The sequence below is a fragment of the Sciurus vulgaris genome (assembly GCF_902686455.1).
Source record: "Sciurus vulgaris genome assembly, chromosome: 7".
NCBI lineage: Eukaryota > Metazoa > Chordata > Mammalia > Rodentia > Sciuridae > Sciurus > Sciurus vulgaris.
The window spans coordinates 21,527,769-21,547,781 of record NC_136467.1 but is presented as its reverse complement, the minus strand read 5'-3'; the positions used below and the strand labels follow the sequence as shown (position 1 = coordinate 21,547,781).

Below are 20,013 nucleotides of genomic sequence, written 5' to 3'. Positions count from 1 at the left end.
TGACCTGCCTTTGCAGCACCTCTCCATTCTGTCCACTTTCTTCCTTTCCACCGTCACTTCTTAGTTCTGGGGTTTCCTCCACACTTGCCTCTCTTTAATTCTGTTTCCTCTGTGAACTCAGAAGAATGAATAGAATCAAATCAGTTCCATTTTAAAGTCTTCCACTGACTCTTAATTGTTCTTTGGTTAAGGTCAAATTCCTTCATGTCTTTTGTAAAGCCTTCCATTAACTGGTCCCTGTGATTCTTGGCCACCTTATCCATTATCCTTACCTGCAGGTCCTTGCTGTCCCAAACACACACAACTATTTGCAGATTGTAAAACATGACCTCCCTTCCTTCTTTCCTTCCTTCCTTCCTTCCTTCCTTCCTTCCTTCCTTCCTTCCTTCCTTCCTTCCTTCCTTCCTTCCTCCCTTCCTCCCTTCCTTCCTTCCTTCCTTCCTTCCTTCCTTTCTCCTCTCCTTTTTCTTTTGCGTAAGGAAAACTCCTAAGCATAGCCATTGTTCTACACTGGGAGGCTGTCCCTTCCCCATTGGATTAAGAGCCATTCCTGTGAATTCCTGGGATTCTTTTGGATTGCTCTTGCTTGCTATTGACCACAGGCTTCTTGCATCTTATTCATCTTGATATCACAGCCCAGCCAGTGCCAGCCAGCCTGGCATATTGTACTTGGTAATTACATATGGAACAAAAAAGGCATTCAATTTGGGAATGTCTGAACTTGATTTCTTCTGTTACTATCTAACCAAATCTAGTTTTTATTATCTTTAAGAGTTTATAAAAATACAAGGGGTTCCTCCCAAAGTTAAAGAATTATAATTTGTGTATTCATTTATTAATATTATAGTATTATGACTCATACTCTTAATTGCACATGTATGATCTTAGTGTGGTTACCATATTGCTGGGTTACTATTTGGGAGCTTTGAAAATCCACACCTGATGGGCATTTGGAGTGTTCTTTCTTGAACCAAGTAAAACAGGAAAACAAATGAGAGGTGGTAACATCTGAATATTAACTCAGGTTTGATGCCGTAAGTGCAGAGCTGATGAACTGGATTTTGAAATCAAAGACTGCCATTCAGACTTCAGAGATTAAAGAGTATAAGAAGATGCAAGAGACTTCGGAAATGAAAAAGAAGTTGAAGGTAAAATATAAAACAAAAATACTGTAGTGAATAAAATATTTCATCAGGCTGAATTTGCTTTTAGCATAAGGATGTGATGGGACCCAGTGAGATAAATGTGGCCATAAGATAGCTTTTAGAACACTGTAGTAAATTTTGAAGACTTTTGTCCTGGCTGTCAGAGGATTCCCCTGTCCTGGAGGATTGTTTCTTCTTTTGTCCTCCACAACTGTTCAGGTCTGTGTGAGCCACACTTCCTAAGGTTATGATCCAGTTATCATTACTATTTTAAACTTGTTTAGATCTATTTGAATCTAGTACCTCATAACTTATGACTTTGTGTTATTCCAAAGATGTTTTTGCCTTCTGAATACAAGAAACTCTTTCAGATCTCAAAATTTCTTCAATATATCTCTTTAAAGAAGATACACTTAAAAAAATATTGTCAGCCCTTTGTATCTATGGGTTCTATATCTGTAGATTAACCAACTGTGAATTGAAAATATTGGGGAAAAAAATTTCTAGAAAGTTCTGGAAAGTAAAACTGGAATTTGCTATGCACTGAACACTTAGAATCCCTGAGAATGAACCCATGTGTAGACTTATTTCCTTGTCACAATCTCCTAAAAAATACAGGCAATCAGCTATTTATATATCATCTACATTGTCCACGTATTATAAGTAATCTAGAGATGACTTAAAGTACTCCAGAGTACTTTATTGCATGGGTTATCTGAACAGTACACCATTTTACATAAGGGACTGACATCCTCAGGTTTTGGTGTCTTCAGGGGTGTCTTGGGTCCAGTCTTCCACAGATCCTGAGGGATGACCTTATGAAAATTAAGAACCAGACCTTAAATCTAAAGAACAAAATGCTTTAGTTTGGGTTCTAAATAATATTGTCATTCTTCAAATGTAATATATGAAATGTATTGTGATTGAAGTTAACATCAGACTTTAGACATATAATAACACCAAGGAATATCATGGAATCTCCAAATATTTCTCTTTTTCTTTTCTTTTTTAATTCATTTTTATTGTGAACAAATGGGCTACATCTTGTTTCTCTGTACCTGAAGTAGAGGCGTACCATTTGTGGTCTTCTTGTTAATCATTTTTCTTTCAGTGACCTCTCTCGTAGCTCAGTCAGTTCTTTTGATTCAAACCATTATTTTTATGGTGTGGAGTACTGAGACTATGTTTGTGAATAGATACCCTGGATCTAAAACACAAATTTTAATGATTTCTTCTTGATAAGAACTCATAATTATAGTGCACATTCTTTCTTATAAAAGAAGCTGAAGTTTTTAGTTGCTGTTATTATTGTTTAAATTTCTCTTTTCAGATTTATTCATCTCTGGCAGGCTGGAGGGTAGCCTGAAATGATATAGTTTTTATTGTAATTTTTTTTTGTAAACTTTGACTGAAATGCCTAAAGAAAATTTGAGAGGGACATTAAACATGAAATATTAAAGTAGAATCAGCATTTTATTAAGAAGAAAGTTTGCACTGTTCTTATATTAGAACTTTGTCTTCAGGGATTAGAAAAAGAACAGATGGAAAGAAGCCCCCAACTGGATGAATTAAACCGAACTGGACAAATTCTTTTGGAGCAAATGGGAAAAGGTGAGACCCTTGATTTTTTTTTTTTTTTTCCAGTTTATTTTAGGTGGTAACATTGAATAATATTTTCAGTTTGACATATTGAAGATCTAACACTCTACCCTCCTTCTGCTAAAAAAGTGATTTTCCAATTATTTTTAGGCAGCAGAATCTTTTAAAATGAATTTTATAGGGAAGCTAATTATCAAAAAGAGATAAAAGGAAAGTCGTTCTGCTTTTATATGGGGTCAAGGAACTAGAAGTGAAACCTCAGCAGGATAACTAAGGTTCAGTGGTGTAGATAATTTTAAAACCTCATCCTTTGGGGTTATGTATTGGACATTTTTCTCACAGGGGTGTAGCAAAAGAAACTTTACTTTGACAATCCCTGGGAAATGAAGTTACATTAAGGTAAATCCCTTAGTGGTATCTGACTTTTTGATCACGTTCAGTACAATATATTATTTTATTTTAGGCATGTTGTTAATAGTTTGATTTGATGTTACTTGTATTTGAAATTTTTTCTTGGATTAAAGCACTTTTAAAAAAGGGTTAATATTCTTTTTCTGTGCAGTTTAGCATACGGTTCTCTCTTTGGTCTAACTCTGAGGGATGTTTCTTATATACCCTATTTCTTCTTAAGAACGGTCAGTGCTCTCCCTGACCAACACGGTAGGTAGATAACCAAGGCAGAATTGGGAATACTAGTTTGACAAAAATCTTCAAAGCAGTGGTTTCCAGTCTTTAGTTTTTGACTTTTTATTATGGAAATTGTAACTAGATACAAAGTAAATAGAGTAGTGAACCCTTTGTATAAGCTTCCCACTTTGAAAATGATCATAACCTGCCATTCTTGAATTATTTATACCTTTGCCACTCCTTGCCCTCTTGACTATTATTATTTTTTGTCAGTTTTTTTAAAGTGAAATTTGATTACCTTGAAGTATGTGAAACCTAGCTGTGCTGCTTTGACAGATAACCTTGTGTAACTTACATGTGCAAATCACTCAGAAGCTTTTCTCATGTCCCTTTTGGCTGAATCAGTTTCCCTCCCCATCATGCCCCCAGAAACAAACTCTGCTCTTTATTTTTTTAACCTTACATTATTTTTGCCACCAGACTTTGAGAAATTATGTCAGCTTATTTCATATATACATATGACTATACATATATGTGATATATATATGAGATTTTACACAAAATATGTAGCCTATATCCACATATGTGTCCCATATATATTCATTTATTTCTAAATTAGGCAACTGTAACATAGTCAATCCGTATAATTAGCTAAGTTTAATTTTTTTCCTTAAAAAAAAAAAAATCAAGTCACATGCAGTGGGGCATGCCTGTAATCACACCAACTTGGGATTCTGAGGCAGGAGGCCAGCCTCAGTAATTCTGTGAGACCCTAAGCAGCTTAACAAAATAAAAAAGCATAGGACTGAGGGACTGGGGATGTGGTTCAGTGTCGCCTGGATTTAATCCCCAGTACCATAATTTCCCTTGAGATGCTGATTCTTGCAATCATCATAGTAAGTTGGGTGTTGAATTTATGTCCATTTCTTTCATAAATTCTTTACTTCTACCTCAACACTCTGCCTAGGGACTCTGATGTGTCTGGTGTGAAAGTGGGGTGGCTTCTTGATTGAGTCTGCCCACTGAAATTACCACGCATCTGTTAGCTTTTATTCAATGGGCAGAGGCAGAACTGGTGAAGATCCAGAGGGAAGACTGGCTGGGTGAGAGGCTGGTGAGAGGTGTTGTGTTATATCGAGGACAGCCATGACTTGGGGACTGGGTGGGCTTGTGTTCTCCTGTCCCTTTTTAAATTTCTTGACTTTGAAGAGGTCAGGGAACACTTTTGTTTCTTTGCTTCTGTGTCTAGAAAGTCAAAGAGTTCATTAGCTGACTTAGCTTTTGTTCAATAAAATCTGTGAATAGGCAGCTCCTAAAAATATGCACTCTGGAAATTGAATTTACGTGAAAGCGCTACTCACAGAGGTCAAGTGCAGCACTGTGGAGTGCAGGATATGAGGCTTTATTAAGGAATGGATTTTGTGACCTAATGTATGTACTTGTTCAGTTTCTTAGGAAGCTTTGAATATTTTCACTTATTTTTTTTTTGAGCTTTATTAGAGCTTTCTAGCTTTCATTAGAGAACTGAAATTCAATGTTTTTTAGAAAAGACATATCTGTTATTAAAATTTTTTAGGATGAGCTGGGAAGCTGAAAAATGGGGACATTGATCTGAGAAGACATATTTTGGATATACTTTTCTCACTTTTTGTGGGGAGTGTCTGCCTTTCATTAAAAAGAAAAGGGATTTTTTCTGTCTCCTACCATTTTAGCCATTATTACAAATTTTCAGTATCATATGTAAATTTTCTACATGTGGTAGGTGCTGTTACCTTTTTTTTTTTTCTCTTTCTTCCTCTCTGGAATTGAACCCAGGAGTGCTTAACCACTGAGCTACATCCCAGCCCTTTTTATATTTTATTTAGAGGCAGGGTCTCACTGAGTTGCTTAGGGTCTCACTAAGTTGCTGAGGCTGACTTTGAACTGGTGATCCTCGTGCTTCAGCCTCCTGAGCTGCAGGGATTACAGGTGTGTGCCACTGTGTCTGGTCTCCTGTTGCTGTTTTAATACCAGGGATGTTGAACAGAGTGAAAGCATTCTTGGGTGATTCTCCACTGTCCCTCTCAAGAGTTCGCAATAAATTTTAGAACATGAATAACTAATGTAGAAGAAGTTTATTACAGAGTGAAAAGTGGCCAACATTCACCTAGGTAAGCATGCAGATAAATGACTTTGTTCTGTTAGAAAAGCAAATAAAATTCTTCAGTGAAACAGATGCTTTAAATAATCATGTCACTGTTTTCCTGAAACCAGTTCTGTCAAAAAGCCTACTACTGCCAAGTCCCTCAGGGCTTCCCTGCCTAATGCACTTAAGTTTTGAGATGTCTCATAGAATATAAGCATGTTTTAAAAAAATGAAATAGTTGATTTTGTTTGACCTTCCCAGTTGATATAGCAAATTTTCTTGCTTTAGCTTATCTTGTTCCTGGAGATTGTCAAATAATATCATAGTTGGGACTTACATAGTGTGACTCTATGAATCAACACTTATTATGACTGGCTAAGTATGAAAACTTAGGAACTTTGATGGTGGTCCTTTGTTTTGTTAATGTTTCCCTTGATTTCAGTAGTTATGGGTTGAAAGGCATAAAGTTAATTGAGAGAAAGTGGCAGGAAGGTGTTATATTTTGTACCTTTTAGAAAATTAAAGTGAGGTGCTTTTATTAATTATTACTGATTTTGACTTTCAACTAATCATACCCTCTTTTTTTTTTTTTTTTTTTTTGCGGTGCTGGGGATTGAACCCAGGGCCTTGTGTTTGACAGGCAAGCACTCTACCGACTGAGATATATCCCCAGCCCAACTTGTCATATTGTAGAAAATTTGTAGTTGGGTCTCTTGGAGCAAAACAATTTTTTTTAAAGATAGCATGCAGTTTTCCATTTTCAGGATGCCAATTGCATATTAGTCATTACTTGACATCATTGCAGCCAGAAATATCTCAAACACAGAGAAGGGGAGATTTCACCTTTTAGAACTGGTTTGAAGGGGTGAAATGAATGGGTTGTGAGAGACTGTGAATAAATAACTGAAGAAGTTGCTTCAGCTGCCCTGGTACCTGCAATGAGTACCTCTTAGCTGTTTTCTAGTGTGGTAACAATTTTCCATTAGGAATTTTATTTACCAGCTTAATTTTCTTTCTTGTTTAGCAATTTAATAAATCGCCCTGATATAGAAGTGAAATGGCTAATGTTATTCTGCCCATATCCACCTACACTAGAGATGATCCAGCAAGAACAAAAGCCTGGATCTCCCTTGTGCAGATAGTTTGTCAGGAAAATCATGATTCATTGTGTTTATGACCCAGATGAACAGGCCTAGTTGAACTTGGGTTGTTGTGAGAAAGTTTTGCCTAGGTCTAATGTGTTACCTACGTAATGGTGGACAGTGAACTTCAGCAACTGACATGAGGGATACATTCAAATCCTGTCATATATTTGCATTTCTAGTTTTTGGTGGGTATGGTGTATCATTGAAATTTTTAGAGTTGCATTGTCTGTGGGCCATAAATGCTCTTTTGCTTTCCAGGCCTTTTCTTTCTTTCTTTCTTTCTTTTTTTTTTTTTGGGGGGGGGGGGGTTCTTATTACTCTGGATTTTATTTGCATATGTTCACAGAGCACAACTGTTTATTGCCCACCCACGTAGTTATTGAAGATGGTAAGTCTGTCCTTTCAACTTGCATATTCTCTGAATATAAATTTTTCTTTGCCAATTTCCCAAACTTTCTCATAGTCATTTTAAAGGATTTGATCTACTAAGGGAAGAACTACGAAGAGACCTAGTGTTAGAGTCACATGAGATGGTACATACCTGTAATCCCAGGGACTTAGGAGGCTGAGGTAGGAGGATTGAGCCTAGCCTTTGCAATTTAGCAAGACCTTGTCTCAAATAAAAACCAAAAGGTACTGGGGAATACATAGATCAGCGGTAGAGTGTTCCTAGGTTCAAATTCCCAGTCCCCTCCAAAACAAAACAAAACAAAACAAAAAAACCCCTGTTATTATTACATATTATAAGACTTTGTTATTTCTAGGAAAATTCTCTACCTTTCAAAAATATGAGGTAAACAAAATTATAAGGTTATTATAACAATAATGGCATTTTTCCCAGTGTGTTTGTAAGGTAGGTAATCTCACCACTGCTTTGATATTTTTGGCATTTACTTATCTGTGTGCAATGCACAGTAGACTCCCTGATGCTTCTTGGGCCTGGATGCTAGCTTAACATTCCCACATGTGCCTGGTTGCTTCTCAGAAAAAGGAATTCTTGCTATTTATTTTGCAATTTATGTGACGCTGCAGTTTGATCTCCACAGACTTGTACTGCCTTCTCCTTTTATTAGCCAGCTTTCTTCATTTCTCATGACAGAGGGTCTCAGTTCTGATGTCAGAGCCCCAGACAAATCCAGGCAGTTGATTTTAGTTACCTGGCTCAGATTATAACCTAGCAGAGTGGAAAGAAGCCAAGTATGGGAACACATTCTGCAGAAAAGGCTGTGGCCATGCTGCACTAATGTGCCTTTTGACATAGCCATACTGCTCCTGAACTACTATTTCAGGGCTCCCCTCCCTCCTAGGTCAAACAGCTAAATATGCCTAAATAGCTTTTAGGTGCATCATTATAATTTTTCATTTTTATGTTAAAAGGGACACAACGAAGTGATCATTCTATGTGACATTGCCTTGTTTTGAATACGTTGGAATGTTTAGAACCAAGTCAGAACAAGTTCTTTAAAACTATATGAAGTGTCTGCTTATTTTTCTGGCTCTGTAGAGGGTCTTTCTACAGAAGAAATAAAAAATGTTCTGGAGAAGGTTTTATCAGAATGGAAGAATGTATCCCAGCATCTGGAGGATCTGGCCCGAAAGATTCAGCTTCAGGAGGATATAAATGCTTATTGTAAGCAGCTTGATGAGCTTGAAAAGATCATAAAGAAGAAGGAGGAGTGGGTGCAACACATGCCCTTTTCCAAATCTCCTCAGCAGTCCTTGGCAAGTTTGAAGGACTCCTGTCAGGTAAGGAGCCAGCCATCTGGAACATTCCAGAGTTCTATGTCCAGTTTCCTATATAAGTTCAGTGCTTTTTCTGCCATGAATTTTTTGTTAATTCTGCTCTGAAGGATTTTCTGGGGGGATATTCTTCATGGAGTTATATGATCCTATTTTCTCTTCCAAAGAGAGAACTGAACAATCTCCTTGGCCTCCAACCCAAAATTGAAATGGTGCGTTCAAGCTGCTTGGCCCTGAGGTCTCAGCCTTCTGCCCCAGGTTTTGTACAACAGAGCTTTGATAACTTTCTGGACCGCTACCAGGCTGTGCAGAAGGATTTAGAGGATCATCAACTGCAGCTTGAGAATGGTAAGCCTGTTCCCTTGGTTTTCTTATTTGATTATATTAATATCTCCTCTCTCTTTGCCTGAATCTAAAAATTACTCCCAATAGTTAGATTGTCAGTGTGCCTATGTGTTACACCAGTTTCACTGTTTTCTTTGGCATCTGTGTGGTTCAAGGTCTTAAAGTTCAATCAAACTATTTTCTGGGCTCACACTTGATTGGAAAAATGTATACACTTTTCACATACTCTAAAAATGTGTCAATGGATATAATGGATTTTTTTAAGGAGGTTTTTTTTGTGTGTTGTGTGTGTGTTACTGGGATTGAACCCAGGGCAAACTCCTTTCCCCTGAGCTACACTCCCAACCCTTTTTATTTTATTTTGAGACAGGATCTTGCCAAGTTGCTCAGACTAGACGCAAACTTGTAACCCCTTGCTTAAGCTCCTAGAATAGCTGGCATTACAGGTGAGTGCCACCATGCCTGACTTTTAAGATTTTTAAAGGAGAAGTAGGTGTTGTTTCTTCCTTTGGACCTTCTCAGTAAGACTAAAAAGGCTGATTACCTATTTCTTTCCATTCATAATAAATAAGGTTTTTAGCAATACCATCCCTTTTTTTAAAAAAAGAAATTATATTCCTCTTCTAGAATATGAAAAATTTTAATTAGTTCTTACTTTTGCAGTAAACCTGGGTTTGGAAAGTTACCTGTTAAAGCCTGTGAAAGCTCATCCCTCATATTGCTACTTATGTTTTCTCCTTAGCTGCTGTTTAGGTTTGGACTATGTAATACAACATAGTTTGTTCTGGGCAGTGCAGACTCTGAGCTGTACCCATAATGACTGTCTTCCTTCAGGTACTGCAGATTGTGGAAGGACATCAGGAATCAGTATGTGTGTACATTAGACAAGTGTGTCTTAGTGCATTCTGGAAGGCATTTGGACACCATGTCTTTGCTCATTGGAATCACTTAACCTAGACTACGAAGTAAATGTTTAGAGGACCTCTTTCTCACCTTACTGGTACACTTAACCTAGACTAAGAAGTAAATGTTTAGAGGACCTCTTTCTTACTGGTACAAACTGTGTTTTCATTTTGACAAGAACCTATAGCCATTTTAACCTTGGCTGCTAGTTGGTTTCATCTCTTTGTGCTTCAGAAGAATTCACTTCTCTTCCATGCAAGTGTTGCTATATGTGATTCTTAAGATAGACATGGAAGTAGATTCCACAAGCTGGTTGTGGCCAACCCTGTTTCTCAGGGTACCTGTGGCTGCCTGGTGTGGTGACCCTGTACAGTGCCTGCCACTCTGGGATGGGTTTTTCTAGGAGCCTGTGCTTACAGGAAGACTGGAGGATCTTTGTTTTCTTTATTCTTTGTGTAGCAATTGGGGAAGAGAAGATTATGTGGGACAAAAGGAACACTGTTGTTCCAGCTTTGGAGAGACATTTCATCATGACGAAATGAAGAAAAATGATAGCAGTTAGTTAATATTTCAAACATCAACATCCGCAGAAATGAAGTCACTGTCTGAGTCCTAGAAATGCCAGTAGAATGACCTATTTTACTAACCAACAAAGACCCTTTTTAATTTTAATCATGGAGACTAAATTATAATGCATTGGAATTCACTTATTATACATGAACGACCAATGGTCTATATAATAATAATAATCAGATTTATAACATTATTTTCTCAAAGCAAGTATTTTTAAATAAACAGAATTGAAGAGCCAGCCAGGACAAGCATATTTGGAAACATTAAAAACACTGAAAGATATGCTAAGTGATTCAGAAAATAAGGCCCAGACATCATTGAATGCTCTTAATGATCTTGCCAAGATGGAAAAGGCCCTTCGAGAAAAAAAGGTAACATGTTTCTGAAATCTAGAACCATTTCTGATATTTTAAATGATACATTTTGAAATGATTTTTTTATTTATTTTTTAAAAAATTGGTCATTTGTGGTCAAAATTGGTCCCAAAATTTCTTTTAATTTGAGGATTAGGTATTATAACATAGGACCTCAGAGAAAAAGAAATTTATTAAGCATTGATAGAAGGAAAGCATATTTTCTCCTTTTACTATAATTTGCCTAAAACTTTCAACTAATGTGCTAAGATGTCTTTTATAAGATGAGAAATATTAGTTGAATCAATACTTTTTGAAATTTCTGTGTTGAATAGAAATGCTTTCCTGCTATTTAGTTGAGTAGCCTTACAGTTATGAACTACTTTATGGGATCAAAAGACCAACCTTTAACCCTGCACACTTGACCCACACTGGGTGTGTTGCTCCTGTGGCTTTCAGTGTGCAGAACATCTTCCGCTGCCCACACACAACTCATGAAGGGAATGCTTGAGCTTTTTTGATTATGACTGTTCTTTTCACTAGTTTTTCACAATGCTTTTTTGATAAAATGCCTTTTTTTCCTGTGTGTGATCCCTATTATTACATCTGCACAGACACATTGTTGTGCATGATTTTTACCTTTCAAATCTTTTCCAGGCCCTTGATGAAATCCTTGAGAATCAAAAACCCACATTATATAAACTTGCAGAAGAAACAAAGGCTTTGGAGAAAAATGTGCTTCCTGATGTAGAAAAAATGTATAAGCAAGAATTTGATGATGTTCAAGGAAAGTGGAACAAATTAAAGGCCAAGGTTTCCAAAGATCTACATTTGCTTGAGGAAATTACCTCCAAACTCAGAACTTTTGAGGTAAATCAGGAGGCCATCAGGAGCTTAAGTTTATTGTAGAGTAAATGGTGATTATCACATAAGGCTCAAATTTCTACTACTTACTTGACATGGTTTCTAGGTCCTCATTTATTATGTGTTGAAGCTTAGATTTATAACTTGCTTATTAAAGACATACTTTTAATGTGCTTGTGAGCACACATCTTTCTTTTTGCCTTGCAGAAAAGGGTTCTTGGTAGAGATAAACTGGACTTTGAAGATAAGAGAACATTGCTTAAAAATGGCTGGAATGGGACCTACGTGAAATATTGACTGGTCATTAGATTATTCAGTTGGAGTGGCAGCAGTAGCCTTGAACCTGTTTTTTTTAAAGGTCTTCGACATTTGGAGTTGAAAATCTAAAGTAGTGCAGTGACAGTGTCAGACTGGGGAAGCACATAACTCAAGGCACACAAATTCCGAAGCGGGATGCTTTGCTGCATCTGAAAAGGTGCCCAGATGAAGCTGTGGTAACGTTTGGGAAGACAGGATAAATGTGAGGCTCTATAAGAGGAAAGTGGCAAAAACCAGTGTTAGGTAAGGCAGGATTATAATTCTGCCTGTAAGACCAATGGAGAAGCAGCTTCCACATCACCTGGTTTTCTTACCAGAAAGGACTGGGTAGAGAACGAGCCACTCACACTGTGTCCCCAGGGCTGCCTGTCCTCTCAGGCCTGCCTGTCCTGCCAGGGCTCTGTTCCTTGGCCCTTCTTGTTTCCCTTTGGTTGGGGTTCTTTCCCCCACCCCACGCCCACACTCTCCCACCTGTGTTCTAAGACACACTTCTGCAAGAGTGTCTGACCCAGAGAAGGCACTTAATAAATATTTTTCTATGAATGAAATGAGACTAGTAGTAAGAACTTCAGATTTAGGTAGAGAGGTAAATAGGTGGATGATAGACTTAGAGAATTTGAGTGAAGGATGTTGCTCAATAAGGTGAAAAGATTGAAAGAAGAGACAGAATATATGAAAATGGTGTTTTAAAAATCAGCGTCAGAGGACACAGGGCGGAAGAGGGCTGGTGGTCTGTACAGGTTAGTGTGAAAGGCCTCAGCATGATTCCATCAGTGGTGACCTCTGACCTTGGAGGGAAGCTCTTTGACTTAGGAACTGACAGGCAGGTCCAGTGAGTTGAGGGCAGAAGAATATGGATGGACCAGGTGTGTGGATGTGTGTGGTGGCAGCAGGACTTTTTAGATCTTGCTTGAATAAACCCTTAGTTATGAAGAGGAACGTGTTATTGGGTGGCTTAGTATTTTTGAATCCTTTAACTTTGTGAGTCAATCCACTTCTACTTACATACTATCAGTTGTAATTGTTTTCAGATTTCAAAGTGAGGATTACCTTCATCCACAATTCTAAGATTTTTCAGTTGTGGTCCAGGAGATTATCAGGAATTCTCAGCCGTGGGGGAAATCATCCAGTGGGTGAGGCCAGGGATACAGCTAAACATGCTACAGTTTGCAGGACAGGCTTCCCAGTCTTCCCGCCCCACACGTGAATGGTATCAAGAGCGAGCAATGCCGGATTAAGTAATCCCCCCCCCTTTTTTATTTCAAAGCTCATTCCTTTGTTTTCAAATTAAGTCTGAGAGAGTTTGTGAACATTACCAATTACTCTTGGGTGAGCTAAATATTAACCAATATTTTTATATAAATTTCAAGAGCATAAATATTCTTCCAAAACACAAAAGAGAGTCCTGGAGTTACAGTAATCTGGCTTTAGGCTTCAGTGGGAAATTGTTACTAATGTAGCAAATCCAAGCACTTAAGTGGTCAGTTGGATGCTAAAAATGTTATTTCTGTAAAAAATATTCCCCATCAAACACATTTCTGGATGGTTATGTGGGTTTTGTTGTTGTTATAATAGTAGGTTTATAACATCCTGTTGTTTTTTTATTTGCCCTTTTGTATGCTAAGTGCGAGATTGTCGTCAATGTCTGTATTCTTTAATTGTGCAGCTTCTTCACTAAAGTGTGTGTATGTGAGTGTGTGTGTGCACGTGTATGTGTTTAATTCTTAAGCACACTCCTAGTCCTTTCCTTGCTTTGAAGCAATTGCTATTTGATTACTCACAATTTATTTGAGAAAATTAACCCCTGCCCCCCATAGTTTTTAGATGACCACAGGAAACATTCTTGTGCAGGATAGCATTGTTTTCTATTTTTCACTGTCCTGATGTTCACTTCCTTAGTCACTTAAGTTCTCTTTGTCTTTAAGGCCTGAGGCTGGGTAGGTACAGTGCCAATCGATGATAATGTTGGCTAGGGACAAAATAGTGGACTTGTTTATTTTTAAAATGCATTTAAAAAAATATTTTTTTAGTTTTAGATAGACACAATATCTTTATCGATTTGTTTATTTTTATATGGTGCTGAGGATCGAACCCAGTGCCTCACACATGCAAAGCAAGCGCTCTATCACTGAGCCAGAGCCCCAGCCCCAAATGCATTTTTATATACGTAAGTGATGGATGAGGACTGCTAATTGTGAAGGTATGATGACAGAAATTTGTAGAGCAGATATTTAGAGATCCTATTCACTCTGGTACCATTTACTTCCCTGGTGGCAGCTGATATTAACAGTGGGTCCTTGCTGGAGGTTAATATATTGAAAGTAAAAGAGAGTAGTTCAGGAACATTGCTCATTCTGATCCTTTTTTCCGCATTATAGAAAAAGTGACATTAGGAACTTGATGAGGACATTTAAATAGCTAATGTACCGTGGAGCTTGGGGTGGGACCCTCAGTACTCAAAATAATCCTGTCTTTTGTCGAGAGTATTTTCTTGACTGTGTTGTTACTTATTTATCAAGTTTGCATTCCCACAGTTCTCAGAGGCTCTTGTTGGTTTTCTGTCATTTGTTGGCGTTCACCTGTCTACATTTTCTTTGCGTTTGCACAGGTGAGAGGTTGGGTCCCATGTTCGTACTCGGTGTCATATGCTCAAATACCTTCTTCAGCTCTTTGTTTCTGTCAGCGCCCTGCCAGTAATTACTCAGATTCCCGTACTTATGAACTAAAATGTTAACGGGTGCTTTTACAAACCATTGCACTGCTTGGAGGCAGCAAAACATCTGAAAATACATGAAATAGGTAATTTTTTTTTCATTGATTTTTTTTTTTTTTTACTGATAAGATTTTTCTGATGAATCCTAGGGATAAAATAAAATCCTAAGAGGCTGCTTTTTATCTCCCATTTTCAGTAGGATTCAGGGGCCACAAGACATTTGGCATTATTTCCTTTTCTTTACTTAAGATTCCCCTGCCATGTGGCATATAACTGGGAAATCATGAAAATGTCCCTAAGGCAAACACAGAACCCACTCTCTATTTTCCACTCTTCTGGCCTCTGTGAATTCTGCCTCCAGCCCCTTCTTGCTGTGCTCCAGTTCTCTTGCCCCTGACAAGTCGATTACCCCTCAAATCTGACTCCAGCTTCCCATCTCTTCTCTCTGGAATTCTTCCACATCGATACCAGGGTTAGGCTTTGGAGAGGATCTGCTCTCTTTGCTGGAGCGCACTTTCAACACGTCCCATGGCCCCTCCCCTTCCTTGCTCAGCCCAGCCTGGGTCCTCACTGCCAGCCTACTCAGGTGGGGAGACTGTGGCGACTCTCAAAGCACCACCCTGGACTGTTGCCTTTCCTCTGGAAATGTCGTGTACTTGCTAAGATTTCACATCCTGTTAGTATCTGCTGATTCTTTTTTTCTCTTTTCACAGTGCTGGGGATTGAACCCAGGGCCTTGTGCCTGCTAGGCAAGTGCTGTAACCCTGAGTTACATCCCCAACCCTTTTTGTTTTGTCTTGAGACAGTGTCTCAATAAATTGCTGAGGCTGGCCTTGAACTTGTGATCCTCCTGTGTCAACCTCCTGAGTAGCTGGGACTGTAGGTATGTGCCACCTGCTACTGGCTGTTGCTGATTCTTGAAGAACAAACTTCCTTTACAAGGCCTCTTTCGGCCAGAGAGGCAGAGAGTCGTTCCCTGCTCTGTGGTTCATCCTTCACACCCTTCCAGTTTCTATCGTGGTTAGAGCTGTGGCGAGTCTTTCCCTCCCCAGGGCATGAGCTCTTTGAGGGTGGGAACCTTGTCTGGCACACAGCAAGTTGAGCCCATGTGAATGGACTGGGATGTGCATGTGATTGCTCTGTAGGTCTGTAGGTGCTGCCAGACCCACTCGTACCTCTCCACTGAAATTGGCTCTATAATACCCAAATGCATGCTCTCCCAGATGTCAGGACAGCTGTGTGGTCACTCGTCCTTCAGTGGCCTGAACTGTCAAAGGTACACACCCAATGAAGGTGCTCTGTCCCAGAGGGCAGAAGGTAACTTGCTTGGGCTTTTATTACCATGAAAACCAGATGCTGAAAATTATTTTTGAAAGCATTTGGGGTAAAATGAACTGATAAATACTTTCCAAGGGTGAAACGCAGTGTTTAACTGCATATTTAACTCCTTCTAGGTAAGTTCTTCTGTTTTCTAATTTTGGTTTCACAATCCTTTTTGTCTGTGGCCTGCGGGTAGAAAGTGGCAGCTTAAAAGGCTGTGGACATTCCAGGAGATGGGGGAGGAGGAAGATAAAATGCCAGGAATTTAGCTTCATCTAGTGCTGGAGGCAATAGCGCACCTTGGAGTTTCACTGTCCTATCCAAGTGGCCACGCTCCTCCTCCTCCTCCTCAGGGCAGGCCCCGGTGTCCTGAGTCCACACAGCTCTCCTCGCCACTCTTCCCCTGGGCAGCCGCCGGAGCCCCAGTGGTTGCTCCGAGTCCCAGAGCTGTGCCGAGCGGCCTGGAGTTTCACTGTCCTAAGTCCAGACTTTCCAAGCTTTAAACTCCCTCCATCCCCAGCTTAGGACAGGGGCGGAGGTAGGCTGAAGGGGGGTTATTGATCGTTCTCTGTGGTCTAGCAGCAGGGTGTTGTCCATCCGAGGTGCTTAGAAGTTACCTCTTTTGAGCAGGGATGGTCAATGCAGTATTTTGACTCTTCCAAATAATATTCGATATTTTAATTTCCAAGAATACCACCTAATTAAATTAATAGTAATTTTATTTTTTACTTGAATAAATGTGAGTAAAAGTAGGAATGAGAAGTGGCTCCTTTTGGCTAGTACTTACGGTGTAATCTTTATAGTCATTTATTCAGAAATATACTAGTGTGCTGACGATATAGCCCATCTTGTAGAGTGCTTGCCTAGCATGCGCAAGGTCTGGGTTCGAATTCCCAGCACTGTGTGATTGTGGAAAAAAAGAAACAGAAATATACTAGTAATTTTTATTTTTTTTTGTATTGTTTTATAGGAAATGAGGTCTTCCAGAGAAGTGTGTGTGTATGTGTGTGTGTGTGTGTGTGTGTGTGTGTTCATGCGTTCATTCTGTAAGTTGATGGAGGTGAAGAGATGTTGAAATACTCATTATTGTGTATTAGAAACTCAAAAGTCTTGGCTGATGGGTTTTTCAATGAATAGAAAAACACTATTTCCACATGAACTCTTTCATGTTCTTTGTAACCTCTTTGATGAAGAACTGACTTACAGATTGAACAGGCTTTATTAGGTACTTTTGAAATGTACAGGAAACATCTGTTACAGGTGGATTGAGACAGGATTTTCCTTCCAGGGAGAGAGGAGATGGAGTGGGAGAATGGAGGGAGGAGTGGAGCCCCTGGTTCCATACCTTCCTGCACACCGGTATGGAACCGCTGGTCCTGATTTTAGAGACTTTGTCTTCACGACATGGTGTGTCAGCAGTGTGGAGTGCTCAGTGATCCGCTGCTACCAGGCATTTCTGAAGATGGCTCCTTCCTTCCCTCATCTACCCAACTTCCTTCTGCTGAACTGTGTTGGACCACATCTAGTCAGGTGCATAAGCAGCTCTTTCAAATGGCCATTTTTAGACAGTTTCTTTTGAACAGTTATAGGACAGAACAAGCGTTAGTGTTGGCAGTAGTTTAAAAAAATTAAACCAAATTTATGCAAGCACATTTCATCCTGGCTGCTTTATCCCTATGGTGTCTCAGATGGGACATTCACTCCAGATCTTGAAGTGGTAATTTTATTTTATAATGTTCACTTGGTGTAATAATAAAGCAGTTGGTTTTATAGCTCTAACCATTCATTGCATACTTCTATGTAGCAGTGTCTGTTCAAATGTTGTTTTTCAGAACAACCAAGCAAGGTTGCTGTTTATTATTATTTTATAGACAAGCTACAGAGGCCCAAAGGACAGAAATTAGGGTGTTAAAATCACAAAACTAGTCAGTTACTGGGGTTGGTACCTAGGCTTACTCTTTCCTTTCATGGTGCACAAGGCCTGGCCTAGAACTCAGTGTGGTCAGGCTTACATGCAGGAGTCTCAGTACTGAAAACAGTGTGACTTTTCAAATTCCCATCTGTTGCTTTGTTGCTGTTGTGACGATCAGTTTGGCTCATCCGTGTCTGTTACTTTCTTCTTCTTCTTTTTTGAAATGTCTAAGTGTAGCAACTGGAGAAGGAACTAGTGTGTGCGAGTCATGTGGGTCTGTGTGTGCTGACAGGGAGGGAGGAACGCAGCTGAGGCCATGCACCTTCCTCATTGCAGCGAGGGGTAGTTAAGGCAGCTTCTACTAGTCGATGCTGACTATGGTTAAGCCTCCTTGGAATATATTGCTTCCATATAAATTCTGCAAATCCTTGGCTAATGAAACTATCAGTTTCCATATTCAAAACTAGATTTAATGAACTTCCCAGTTACGCAATCCTAATGCATTCTTAAAACGTCAAGGATGGAAACGAACAGTGCAAGCATCTGAGGCAACAAAGTTAAATGGACCATTTTTAAAAGGCATGCTTTGTGAGCTCTGGTTGGAATCGCACACTCTCTCATTTTCCACTTCTGTCTTTTGCGAACGCCTGCCCCACCCCTCCCTGAGCATGTTTCCCCCATATGTCTTCTCCAGCAAGATCTCGGAAGGCTGGAGCAAGTACTGAAGAAAAGGCAGGAAACCAGTTGAGAAGAGGCAGCAGCCTAGGCTTTTGAGAATAGCGACAGACAGACTGAAGGAGAGGGGAGGGAAGCTTTCAAAGCAACTTGGAATAGAGGGATGTGGAAGGGCTTGAGCAGGAGGGGTGATGCTAACAGAGGCCCTGAAGGAGTCTGGCCACACATAAGCACGCTTTGTTCCCATGTCCGCCTGAGAATGGCCTTTGAATCCAGGGAGTGTGGAATCGTTATCACCGAGGGTAAATTCAAGCCTGAGCTGTGAATCACATGGAAAACCCACTTCACTTCCTCCAGGTGCATAAATCTGCATCCCAAGTAGCAGTGGAATTTTTACTCAGGATTTCAGGGTCCCAGCATGATCTTGTGAGAAATTACCAGAAAAATGGAGATGAATAAATGTCTTAATTAAGGGGGAACATTAGTGTCTAAAAGCTCAAGACCTAGAGTAAGCTCAACATTAGTTCCTGGCAGAGCTGTAAGATAAATGACCGAGAGAGAGCTAATAAGTGCTTAAGAAAGAATGTGGTGACCAGGAGGAGTCAACAAGGACATCCCTCCAAAGCCTTGGCCAGACTCTTTTCCTTCAAGCATTGCATTTATGTTTTCATTTGTTGGAGGAGGAATACTAAATTATAGCTACACAGAGGTAGACCTCACATCTGGAGAGGCATCATGCTTGGTTCAAATCACCCTCACAGACTACCATTCTTGGTAAATCTTGATTTCAGCCAAGCATTTGGAATAACCTCTTATAACCTTATTAAAATAAGGTTGAAAACCAGTGAGATGTTAATATTATATAAAGTCCCATTTTTTGAAGCCTAAGGTGGTTGGTTAATGAAGGACATGGTGTTCTCAGGGGGATTACTGCGGTAAGCACTCTCACTGGCTTTACTTTTGCACTTGGAAAAACCTAAAACTCGACAATAAAATCAGTAGAAGAAATTTCTCTCTGTCAGATTAGTAAATGAGATAAAGCTAGGAGGAGTAGCAGAGAGGAAAGTGGAAAGAATAAAACTAAATTATCTTGTTGACTTCTTGCTGTTCTGTTATCAACTATGACTGTCTGAGTAACAAGGCAAAGTTTTACATTTATAATTATTAAGTCCTGAATTTATTATAGTAGTCAATTAAGCAATATGTAATAAGGGGAGTATATTTAGAGGTAGCTCATGGAAATATTGAAGTTTATTATATTATCATATATTAATGATCTTATTAATTTATAATAATATTGTGACAAATGTATCTATGAATAAATAAAAAACAAAATACAAGAAACAACCCTACAATAAGAGAGATAAGATTAAAAACATTTTAGGTGGCATTTTTTGAGGGTAACATCCATGTGTTAATTTCCATCCTTATGATTCATTCCAACTTTGTAAGGAGCAGAATGACTGGTTCTGTGTGGCATATTCTAAGGACATTAAAAAAATTGATGTAGTTTCCAGAACATGTTGATCAAAATGGTGAGTGCAGTCCCTGGGTATCACGTCCTAGAGGTGTCATGGATGCTTAACCTCTAGAGGGCCAGGGAATGACATGGTGACACCTGGCTGCCCTCAAACATGGTGGGCTGTTTTGAAATTC

General features: G+C 39.2%; 1 protein-coding gene across 8 annotated transcripts in view; it reads left to right on the top strand.

Annotated features, from left to right (window-relative positions):
- Positions 1–20,013, top strand: part of UTRN (utrophin) — a gene marked incomplete at its 3' end in the record, with an annotated part of 506,460 nt that overhangs the window by 147,473 nt on the left and 338,974 nt on the right. For all 8 annotated transcript variants that reach the window (XM_079146787.1, XM_079146786.1, XM_079146788.1 and 5 more), the window contains 6 exons: positions 1,025–1,148; positions 2,669–2,756; positions 8,146–8,387; positions 8,549–8,729; positions 10,428–10,573; positions 11,213–11,425. In XM_079146787.1, the coding sequence (XP_079002913.1) occupies positions 1,025–1,148; positions 2,669–2,756; positions 8,146–8,387; positions 8,549–8,729; positions 10,428–10,573; positions 11,213–11,425 (994 nt within the window). The remainder of the gene's footprint in view (positions 1–1,024; positions 1,149–2,668; positions 2,757–8,145; positions 8,388–8,548; positions 8,730–10,427; positions 10,574–11,212; positions 11,426–20,013) is intronic.